The sequence below is a fragment of the Hydra viridissima genome, unplaced genomic scaffold (genome assembly GCF_058129835.1).
Source record: "Hydra viridissima isolate aposymbiotic clone 2 unplaced genomic scaffold, HvirCarnegie_v1 scaffold_1, whole genome shotgun sequence".
Classification (NCBI taxonomy): Eukaryota; Metazoa; Cnidaria; class Hydrozoa; order Anthoathecata; family Hydridae; genus Hydra; species Hydra viridissima.
In genome coordinates, this window is record NW_028324300.1 from 35456818 (window position 1) to 35469667 (window position 12850).

The 12850-nt window shown below is 28.8% G+C and overlaps 1 protein-coding gene across 1 annotated transcript; it reads left to right on the forward strand.

Annotated features, from left to right (window-relative positions):
• The first annotated feature begins 8435 nt into the window (after positions 1 to 8435).
• Positions 8436 to 12389, forward strand: LOC149894725 (matrilysin-like). The gene is made up of 7 exons (XM_090072759.1): positions 8436 to 8771; positions 8947 to 9195; positions 9352 to 9601; positions 9693 to 9911; positions 10289 to 10529; positions 11073 to 11359; positions 11454 to 12389. The coding sequence occupies exons 1-7, from the start codon at positions 8652 to 8654 to the stop codon at positions 11537 to 11539; spliced, it is 1452 nt and encodes a 483-aa protein (XP_089928885.1). The 5' UTR covers positions 8436 to 8651; the 3' UTR covers positions 11540 to 12389.
• The last annotated feature ends 461 nt before the right edge of the window (positions 12390 to 12850 follow it).

A 12850-nucleotide genomic window follows, 5' to 3' on the forward strand; every position in this document is an offset into this window, starting at 1 on the left:
CAAAGCGGAAAACTTCTATCAATTAATTTAAACGAGCTAAAACAAGCCGATGGATTTTGCTTCCCCAATCGTAAAGCAAGTTTACAGATCTGAATAATACTTTTTTTTTTCTGATAAGAAAGACTTTGGGAAATCAAAGCTAAATTTAAATAACTGTAGCATTTTTTGCTACCATTGCATTCATATATTACATAGGATGGCTTCCTGTTAATAACTTCATTGATTTTTTTCCGGAAACCTCGCAAGAAAAACAAAAAGATTTGCTTAATAATTTTCTTTTCTTCTTTTTACGTCAAATCTTGAAGTAACAGTGAAAACAAATATAAAAATCTTAAAAAAAATACAAAAAAAATACAAAAAAAAAACAAAAGCAAATAAACAAATGTAAAAATCTTAAAAACAAAATAAAAAAGTAGAGGTAAGCAGTAAGCAGTAAAAGATTGCATAAATATGAACTTTTTCCATGGTTTTTTTACAATGTTGTGAAGCCTAGTAGAACACGAATTAACTTTAGTGCCAATCTTAATTCTAATGGTTATTTGGAACTCAAAAACTGGGGGAAGTGAGGGGTGGGGGGGATAATTTTAGATAGTCAAAACCTTTGTACGTTAAAAGATATCTTGACTAAATAATATTTTTACAGATGAAGCTTTGTCTATTTTATAATAATACAACTTTTTTTAAATTTTACTTGCCCTTTTCTACACACACATTTAGGATCTACGGAACCTAAGTATACAGTAATATTGTACTAAGACTCTAATCACGGTAATTTTTAAATATCTTTATTTTGATTAGTATGAATTGCTTTAATGAATTACCTATCATAAGCAATGAAAAATATTGCAACTGGTCTTATGGTATATATATATATATATATATATATATATTTATATAATTGTTTTCAGTTAGAGAATAGTTTAAACGGTATAAGTAAATATTTTCATATATATTTATTTTACATTTGTAATCAGCAATCAGCTTTGAAAGAGAATTCAGCAGCGCGTAAAGGTTTAGAAAGGTTTTTTTTTCCTCCTCTGCTGATCACTGATCCACTAAATTACAAAGCCGAAAGTTATTTTTTCAAAGAAACTATGGTCACGCCAAAAAAAGTGAAACATCACTTTCATCAAGGTGAAGCAAGCAGCAATACGACAGCGAAATTCAAAAGCTGATTTATCCACTTTGTTTTACTAACGGTTCATAGAAGAAAATTTAATCGAATTTCACCAAGTTGTCCAACTGAACTTCAAGATATCAATGCAGACTATGACAACTGCTATTTGATATGTATTTAACTTGGTATCATAATTTTTTATGATAAATGGATATTTAACTTGAATTATAAAACCTCCGAATGTAATCGATACTTAAGATAAATCAACTCAAGATGTATCAACTATAAATCATGAATATCGGTTACATTCGTAAGTTTTATGATTCAAGTTTAATAAACATGTATTACTATTGTAACGAGAAAAGCAATCGCAATCTGAAATTACACTTTAAAAGTTTGTTAACTGTAATACCATGATATTTCGGAAGCATCACTGTTGATTATAGCAACAGGTTGTTACTTGTCTTTTACTTACGCCTGAAGCCTTTTAGTTAAATAGGCAGCCAATAATAAACAAATCTAATATTTCCAGGAAGCAATCTGTTCCTGAAATAGTATCTCATTACTAAATAAGAAATGAAGAAAGAAAATTTATAATAAGATTATTCTTTGCATATACTTTTCGCGCGCTGCAAACGGAAAGCACTAGAACCAGGATTTTCGGGGTACTTTGAAGCAGAATGTTTGAATTCCTATCAAACTTGGTATGAAGACTTTGAAGATTTTGCACCGAGTAGTAATGATGCTCTTGAACCATTTAATAGAGTGGTGAAAGATAAAGACACTTTAAGGGAAAGACATCCACTTGCAAGATATAAAAATGTTGAATTAGATATAGCTGCAAAACGGTCAAATAAACATGATGATCAAATGAACAAAATGAACAAACGTGAAATTTTTTAAAACTTTTTCAAAGCCAAGAGCCAGCAATTACATTAAGGTTTTGGACAAAAAGATATCAGTAGGCTAAGACTAGAAAATTAATCTTATACAAGCAAAATGGTGAATCAACTAAATATGATATACATGTAAGTGATGAAATAAAAAATACTCAGACAGGAAAAGATTGCATCAAACAAAGGAGATGGAAGACTTTTGATTTGTTCAAACAAAGAGCTTTTAAAGTCTTGATCTTAACAATGATTAACAATGAAGAAAGTTTGACCTATAGTTACAACAGAAAAGGTTGATAGATTATTGGTGTGAAATTGCAAGAATGATTCGAACTTATTATCAAAATGCGTCAGTTTCATGGCACACTGTGTAGCGTCGATACAACTAAATGTCTATTATATCAAAGTTAGTCGTAAGTAAGTATGGCCGCTGTAAGTATAGTCGCTGTCTAGTTAAAAAACCACTGATGTCTGCAAGAAACTTGCAAGTTGAGCGCACTAAAACGTAGCCAATTATCTATTTTCTGATTAGCTACAGCCGGAAATCTTGAAACTGGGAGTTTATCAACGTTTTGTATGTTTCCTAATAATTCTTTTGTTACTTTTCACTGCTCTTGGAACAGATCTCTGGAGGGCTATCCTTGTTATAACCCGAGCGAGTTGAATAATTCTTAAATTACAAATTGCTTTGTACAATTATGTTCATTATTAAACTAATTATTTTTCATATTATTATTATATAGGTTTAAAATAATCTTTAGGATTTTAGTAAGTTTGAATGTTGTTTGAAAGCAAAAAATTATTACAAGTAAAAAGCGCTACTTGTAAATACTGACTGAAGCTTTAGTGTAAATCTTTTAAACACAAATTATAGTTGTGTTGTAGCAACCATCAATAAAAGAAGTTGAAATCCTAAATATTTGACCTTCATTGTTGGTTCTGACAAAATTATTGCTATGAAAGTTCCTCCTGTTTGATTGATGGTTCTTCAACTCTTTTAAACTTTTCTCGAAAAATGAGCGCTCATATAAAACAAATATGTATCAAAATTTTCGCTTATGCAAACAAAGTTGAAGTCAACAATTTTGAGCATTGTTTTTTTTTTGGTTGTTAATGAGAGCAGTCGAAAATAAACTATTTTTGGTTCCATTAATAATATTAGCATTCTTATAAACATGAGATAAAAGAAATTAGAATTAGTATTTTGTATGGTATTTACTTATCAAACAAAATTTACGTCCCATGCACTATTTTGTTTTCCCAGCTGTGTTTTGAATGTACAAACAGTATAAGCTCTTTTCCAAATATTCTCATCTTGATCGAGACTTGATTAATAAGATTACGCTTATTTCCCGAAATGGTTTGATGTTTTATCGTTATCTGAATGCCATAACATTAAACTGTTTGAGCTATTTGTTACTTTTTAGTAAAAAATTACAGTAGTAACTTAAATGATAGCAACATAATGATAGCAACATATCGATCGAACGGATCGATCGATGTGTTGCTATCATTTGAGTTAAAGTTATTCCGATTTACGTTACTCTTTTACCATTTTTTTACCCTCATTTTTCAGTATTTACCAGTTTAGACAAAAGGCAATGAAACTTTTTTTAATTAACATAAGCATATTAAAAACAAAGAACAAACATTTACTTCATTCACCGAAAAAGTCTGATGACAAATTGCAAAAGAATGTTAAAATGATATTTGGAAAAGAACTTTTAATGATATAACATTCAAAAGCTCGTGAGAAAGGCTTAAGAGCTCTGGAGTCATTCGCTAGTTTTGATAAAAAAAGAGACCTAGCGGTTTCTCATATATCATCCACTATATTATGTTTGAAGTTTGCATAAATTTTAGTTATATTTGGTGTTTCTAAACTCACGCACTCTACTGTATGATTACCTGTAGATTAGTTTTGATGATTACCTGTAGATTAGTTGCAAGTGTAAAAAAAATAAAATTGTGTGTGTGTATATGTATATATATATATATATATATATATATATATATATATATATATATATATATATATATATATATATATATACATATGAATGTCGTTCAAACCATTCTGTAACAAAACAGCTGTATATAAAACATAAGACAAGGTTCTAGATTTTCCATTGCCCAAGATAGGTAACATTCAGAGATAATGCCAACATGAAGCTTTTGCATGTTCACACAATAATTCAAAGTTTAATAGGTCCAAATGTATGTGCGTGTGTTTGTGGGATAACGGATCGTTGATAAGGGGTAGGGGGTCAGGGGTAAAAAAAGTCAATAAATATTATTAAAAGAACCTGTAATATCATAAAGGAGACTAAAATTCATTGTATAACTGATACTTCCTGGAAGCCTGTATTCTTAAATCATTATCAATTGTAATTTATCATTATCAATTGTAATTCTGACTCTTCCGTTTCATAATATTCTTTGTCACTGTGAGACAGAAGTTTCAGACTTAATGAAAACCTTGATCATTAGAGTAGTGTTAGTATGTATTAAATCTGGTTTTAATTGTAAAACTGCCAGTGAAGAAATCTTTTAATGAACAAAAATTATGATCATTTAAAGTTGACATCACGCCCAAATAGGAGGGAGTGCATACTTTTTTTTTTAAACAAGTTGAAATTTTTTCATGGTATTTACATTTCTCCGTTTAATTTTTATCTAGTTTAACATGATAGAAATAGTTTAATTTTTTTTTCATTCCAACTTGTTTTTGTATTTAACAGACAACTGAAATTAGGGGAAGATGGGGCACAGTGAATCGAGGGACACAGTGAATGTCATCATTTTATATGGTCATATACCAGCCATCTTTATTTTTAGTCGCTATCCCAACTTTCTCACCCTCCATTTGTATGTTATACAGATGGCTGATATGATTTAAAAAGTTGAAATTTATTTTTTGGATTATTTATATTTTTGATTTCTTTTAGTACTTAAGTATCTCCTTTTAAGAAATCATTCGTTAAAATCATGTCTAATTTCAAGTGAATTTATTAATTTCAAGTTATTAGATATTGTGTTATTATCATTAACTTTGTATTCTTTTAACAACTTTTAAGTTTAATTATCCAGTTTTTTTATAGTTACATAGTTTTAGTATAAACTAAATGGTTAGTTACACAATTATCTTTATATGGCTTGTTTATATTCTTATAATTTGCTATTTTAGACACATGGCATGCAATATTTCAATGTAAGTTTAAATTAGTTTTAAAATTAAAAATTTTAGATTTTGATTTGCATTTCTTTTGATGGGGATATTTATTTAGGTTAGGCACAACTAAGCTTACGTATGCCTTGTTTATATTCGTTTAGAATTTACTACTTTAGACACAAGGTATGTGGTATCAAATTGAAATTCTGATATTCTTATTTTCGTTTCTTTTGGTGTGCTTTTTCATTCATGTTTTGATTTATCGGTATTTAAGTTAGAGACCTTTTTTTTTTTTGTTCCTTACAGGTTTTGAAGTATGTGGAAATTATAGAACCTTTCAGTTATCAGATAAGAATATCTTTTATTACACATTTTTATTAAAGATATTATTTAGTTGTTGCATTGAACTTTATCTTTAGAAAATGGTATCAGAAATTAATAAAATAAAAAAATTTCTATTATGAATTTATAAGTAAAGAATTAACAATAACAATACTTCTTAAAGGGTAATTAGTAAAATTTTATTTTCATTTAATACTATTTATATCATTTGGGTTCCATATATTCTTTATTGTATTTTATGTTATATTTATCTTTAAGGAATGGACAACACGTTGCTGGAATTGAAGCGTGAAACATGTACTAAGAACAGCAGCATTAAAACCTAAAACCTAGTTTGTTAACATCTATTGTGTATATGGGTGTGTATGTTTTATACAGATGTTTTATAACCTCGAATATAATGACTATTAAATATATATTTAAAAACTATTTTGATTGTAATTAAAAGTTTGTGTACTGAATTACACTATTATAAATATTTGGTTCGTTTTCAATGTCCAGTTAAAGAGTTTTTAACGCTTGCTAACAAATTGAGCACTATATTTCTCCGACCATGTTAGTTAGTATAATTAGTACTGCTTGTATCAGATGGGTGGTAATTATTACATTTATAATGGTAAGAACCAATATGTATTAAGAATATCATAATGAAATAATCCATATATTAAAAAAAGTATTATTTTATCAAATTACAATGCTATGTGGCTTATTTCCTCTTTAATTATAATGGAGTGATTTTAACTGATTATTCCTTACAATAACGTATTTTAACTGAATAAAAAGAGCGGATAATTTGATGCACTAACGTAGTAACTCCTTTATTTAAAAGGATTGTTTTATCGGAAAAATATCAACGGACTTCAATCCGTTAAAAATTTAATCCGTAAACTTAACGGAAAAGCCGTTGTGCAATAGCGACGGATTGATCTGTCACCCATTTTGTTGTATACAACGGTTTTTTTTTTAGACTGTACAGTTATTCAAAATTATGCTAATTTATTTTGACATCCTTTTTCTGAGTTTGCAAGCTTAGACGATTAAAAGGGGTTTGAGCTTCTTTAGTTTAACACAAGCATATATAATAAACAAAAAAAATCATTCACTTTAGTCACCAAATAAGACTGATGACTAATTACAAAATAATGTCAAAATGATATTTGGAAAAGAGCTTTCACTGATATTACATTCAAAAGCTCGTTAGAAAGGCTTTCATAAATAACGTTGACTGGCTTTCATAAATAAATGAGATGTGAGGCCATTAGTGGTTTCTTATATTTCATGTACTTATGTTAAATTTGAGGTTTGCATATTTTTGTACTTATATTTGGTGTTTCTACACTTGCACGCTACTGCATGTTTATCTTTTAAAACTTTCACTGATTGCAAGTGTAAAGTAAATAAATATATATATAAGCGTTCACTGATTGAAAATGTAAAATAAATATATAGATATAAATGTTTATTTATGTCCTTCGAACCAATCTGTAACTGGAAAACAGCTGTATATACACCATAAGACCAAGTTATAAACATGCAAATTGTGTAATCATTTAACAAAAACTTTTGGTAATCAGAATCTGGGAACGATGAACTGGCATAAGTTCCTTAAGTCCAAATTGTATGTGTGAGTGTCAGTGAAATAATAGATGAAGGGGAGGGGGGGGGGGGTTGAATCTGAAATGCTATAAATAGAAATATTTTTGATTATACCAATATTTTAACTGAAAATAGGGTTTGTAGCGTACGGCTATTTCATCGTATTACAGCAAACTATTTCAAGACATTCAAAATAATGAGTTTAATTCTTAAATTGTGTAATCATTTGAAATTCTTTTCCATTGCTATTCTTGTTAAATTGGAACGTAATTACACTGATTGATTGTAAGAGAGAGATTCTTTTAAAATATATTGAGAACGTTCACAAGTGGTATAGATTGATCATATATATGGGAAACAAACCTGATGCCATATTAGTTATGATTACGAGCCTAATAAATAACCTTTTCCTTTGTTTATTGATTTTTAATAAAGCAATATTCCTGTTCGTAGTTTAGATTGTGAAGTATTATTTTATACAAATTATTGTTTCTTTTATCATTAATATGAATAAAAATACGGTTTATAAATCTGTTGTCACTGTATTTTATTACAGCTATTATTTCAATATATTATTATCTTATTGTTATAAAGGGCTATTTTTGCCAGAAATTGCCTTTTTAATTAAAATATAGAAAATAATAAAAAATGGTAAAAAACAAAAAGATTTGTTAGAAACGCATCACTGTAATTTTTAAAAGAAATCATTCGAATGTTTTATCATTTTGTCTTTTTGCAGCAACGATTCATTATTTTCTAGGAACTTGTAAGCAACTATATAAGAGAATACAGGTGAATAATTTTACATAAAAATGTCAAATGAGAAGTTCTAAAGAGTGTATTTTATGTGTTTTATATACGTAGGATAACAATCGAAAATCAGATGGAACTTAGTTCTTTAAAGAATGCAGAGCGTTTCAGTTAAATCCATGGCAAAACAAGGTTTAACAAAGCATTTAGCTGAGGCTTATACAAGCAAATATAAAATCCAAATGAAAACCCTTTTAGGAATGCAAAAACTGAACCCTTTTGAGTAAACTATTATTAGAAGGAACATTTTATAAAAAGTATCGCTGTAAAAGTTATTCCTGTACATCCATTTAGATAAATATTTTCTAACGAGTTTGTGTAAAGTAATTTGAGTACAACTTTATCCACTCCAGATAAGATACTGGAGAACTGCGCTCATTTGGAAAAGCATATCATGTTTACAAAAGAAATCTGCAGTAATGGATGATACTTTCACGAATTAGCAAATAAACTAACAAAACAAGCTTCAATATCTATGTAAACTATGTAAACACGAAGATAATAAATCTTAAATTTCTCCAGTCAACTTAACTAAGCAAAAAGTGGAACGTCGTACATATTTATTGATTTCATCCAATATTTCGTCATAGGCACACTTGCACTACACAAACAACTCGATTTTTTAGTATAAATGCAGAGTTTTTTTTTGTAAAAACATAGACCTGCTAAAGAAACTATTCTTAACAACTAAATTATCCTAACACTCAGCATATTTTTTTCAATGCTGAAAAAATTTGAGCTGAAAATGAACGTCATAGCTTTAGGATTCGAAATTCTTCTTATAGCGGTTGCTGTAATATCATTGCCAATCGATCGTGTGGAAATAACTGAAAAAGAATTAGTAAGAACTTCTCTGTTAGAAAAAAACCAATCTAATAAAATTTTTATTATGAAATTATTCTTAAAATCTCTTATTTAATATTTAAATTCAGTAAAAATGTTTATAATTAGGTTAAAGAATATAAAAAGCGACATTTAATATTGAGCAATGATGGTGTCTTTTTTGTTCATCCTAGATGTATTTGTCTCGTCTTGGTTATTATAAAAAAATCTCATCAGAAATTAGTTCAATGCACAATGAAAAAGAAATTAGAGATTCGATAGAAACGTTGCAAAAATTTGCTGGTTTACCAGTTTCGGGAATTCTCGATGAACCTACTCAGAAGTTAATTGAAACTCCGCGTTGTGGTATGCCTGATATTACCCAACCAGAGGACAAAAGAAAGAGGAGATTTTCACATAAAGGAACACCGTGGAAGAAAAGTGTAAATAGTTTTTTGATTTCTTTCACGTTTAAATTTGCAACAAATAGTTTTTAAAATGCTGAAAGCATCTATAAAAAACGATACGTTTCTTTATCTTTTCTCGGTTTTTTGTTTTCTTGAATGTTGTTTTTTGATTTCCATTTCTCCAATGTTTAGGAACTTACATGGAAACTTTTAAACAACAACAATGATGGTTTAAGTCGTGAAGCGGTAGAAACCACGCTTCACAAGGCCTTTTTAATGTGGGAAGCTGTTACCAACTTGAAGTTTCGTAAGTTAACATTAAACAACATCAAAACAAGTGACATTGATGTCAAGTTTGCAGAGAATTATCATAACTGCTCTTATCCTTTTGATGGAGTTGGTAGTACTTTGGCCCATGCATTTTTTCCTAACAACATCGAAGGTGACCGTTGCAATCGTTTTAGGATAAACGTTAAGTAAAGTTTATTTTTTTGTAAGTTTTTTCATGTATTGTTCATTTCTACTTTAAATAGGTGTGGCGGGTGATATCCATTTTGATGATGCAGAAAAGTATACAATTGATTCACCTAATGGTCACAGTTTACTGTGGATAGCTGTTCACGAAATTGGACACAGTTTAGGGCTTGATCATTCAAAAGTGAAAAATGCGTTAATGTTTCCTTGGTATGTTTATGAGGGAAATAATATCCAGCTAAATGAAGATGATGTTTTAGGAATACAAAGTTTATACGGTAGGTTTATGTTTCCGATTCATAATGGTTAAAAAAAAAAAAAGGGATTTTCAGTTTAATCTAAATAAAGTCTTAAAAATACAAAGGAATGTTATTGCAGCTTAGGGCCAATATTAAAACACCTACGCATTTGTAACTATGAATATTACGAAAATGTTATCTTAAATAAAAAAACTTCGAAGTTTCCTCGTGATTATAAAAGAGAACCACAACATCTTAAAGACACATTAATGTTTAAACATTTTAACAACCATGAGTTTCTTTTGTGTAGTACAATAATGTTCCAAAACGTCCGTTTTTGTTTAATAACATCAACGCCCTCTCTCCGCTCAATATTTTAACTTTGCAATACTCACCATTTTTTCACCTGCGTTTAGGCTCAAAAGTTACAAAAAGTCACCAAACAAAATCAAAAAGCTATCAAATAAAAGCCGCCATTTATGAACAATCAACGGGTATTACATACGCTTTCAACAAAGAGAAGTATTATAAAATCAGTAAGGATTTGAAAAAAACAGATGGACCCTACTTAGTAGCCGGAATATTTTCTAATATTGGAAGTGTTGATACTGGCTACATGAACAGTGAAAAGAAGTTGATTTTTTTCAATGGCACAAGGTAAATTTATTATGATAATAAAGTGAACCCAGGACAAAATGTTCTAAAGAACTTCTATAAACTTTTGAAGGATATGGCCTACAAATTCTGTAGAACTTCTATAGAATGTCTATTAATTTCTATAGAACTTGCCATAAAACTTTCTTTTTATATTAACATATGTAAAAAAAAAAAGTTCTATTGGAATTTCTATAAAAATTAGCAGAGATTTAATAGAAATTCTATAGAATCCTATAGAACTTCTATAGGCCAACAGTTTCATGTTTCAAAAATTTATAAAAGTTCTATAGAACTTTTTTTTTCCTTGGGAAGTAGTCATTTTTGACGAAAATACTTTGGCGCTCTCGTCACGCTATTAATTTTTTTAAATAATTTGTTTGGATTTTTTTATTGTTGATTTTTTTTTTTATTGCCTTTAATTATCTTATTTATTGACTTCCTTTGCTTTAATCAAATTCGGAAATATTTTTAATCAATTTACTGCACCGAATTTTATAGCAAATAAAAACGCACAAGTATTTACAAAAAATGACGTCTTTTTAGATATTACATGTACGAGAGCTTTTCAAATCCAAAACTCCTTGAAACTGGCTCCATTTTTAACAAGTTTAAAGGAATCAGCAACAATATAAAAAAGATTGATGCTGCATTTGTGTGGAGCAACCGAAAAACATACATATTCACTGGTGATGAATACTATCGTCTCAACGGAACTAACAATGTTGAAGACAAGAGTTTCCCACGCAAAATAAAAGGTCATTGGTTAGGAATACCAGCGGCAATCGATTCGGTTTTTGTTTGGAAAGATGGTGCAACTTATTTTTTTAAAGGTAAATTTTATTATTTTTGATACTTAGTGAAGCATTATAACATAATTTTTGTGATAAGAATTTTGGTCAAAGATTGTATTTTTATTCGTTACAGATTCCATGTTCTACCGCGTTGATAGCAAAGGTCATTTGATGAAGGATTATCCCAAAGATATTTCTGGTTCATGGTTGAATTATTAAAACAACTAAAGTTTTGTAATGATATTTCTGTGGCACACTTTTTCTATTCTTAGAGTTGTTTTGAACAAGCTTGTACAATTTGTGCAATTTGTTATACCAAAATTGTTTACGTTATATTTGAGACTTCAAGCCTTGAACACGATTATCAATTTCAATGGAGGGTATTCTTTTTAAATATTTACAAAACATATTTTAGATGTTTTCTTATGAGATATGTGCGTGTTTGTTTTACATGTTCAATTATTCTATTAAGCAGCCAATTTTTTTTATATTTTATAAGCTATGAACGTTGTAAAAGTAGTTAGCACTATTGTAAATGTAGTTAAATGTAGTTAATGCTTTATTTAGAGAAGATAAACACTAGTTATACAAAGTGCAAGACAATTTAGTTTCTGCTTAGGCTCATTAAAATTTTGATTAAGAATCGATTTAACAATCATTTGTTTTTAAGCGATTATAACAGCTCCTATGTTTATCTTAAGTTGGATAACATAGTAGAATGACACTTTTCTCTCTGTTTATCACTATTTCCTTCTTGATTGAGACACGATTGAAAAGCAGACTTATTTCTCAAAATAGTTTCATGTTATCTAAATGCCCTAAACATAAAGATTATAATAAAGATATTAATTAAAATCGCCAGTTACTAACTTTAAGCGATAGTAACTTTATTTGTAGTGTAGATTGAAATTTATTTATAGTGAAACTTAAAAAAAATAAATATAATAAAGTTTAATCATTGAATATTTTTACGTGTGGGGATTTAGATTTTGATAAAAACATAAGCTAATTATAATAATGTAACATGTACTTTAGGCAAATAAAGAATATATTTCATCTTCAACAAAAATGCCGCTTCACTTTTTCAAATTTTCAAACTAATAAAATCAATGAGGGCTTCACTTTTTGTAATGCTTTCTCTTACATAGCCTCTCTTAAAGCTCTTTTAACGACGCCTTATCCGTTTGCATTCGTGAAAAATTTTTACTCATTTGCGGGAAACACAATAGTCACCCTAGATTGCTGCAAGTTTTTCATAATGAAGCGGCATTAGGATTAAAAAGGTGTACATTATCCTAAGAATGTGCTTTTTGTAAGATTATTTTTGGAGCATACGCCTAATAACTGTTTACTTAGAGCGTTAAAAATATGCAACACGCTTTGAATTCACTTTAAAAAAACTGATATTGAACACTGGAAATATCTACCAATTGATATAAAGTACTGAGCTTAGTTTTGCTTTGTTTATTTTTATAACAATAAACCATCAAACCATTTTGGGAAACAAGTATGTTTCATCATCTCAATAAT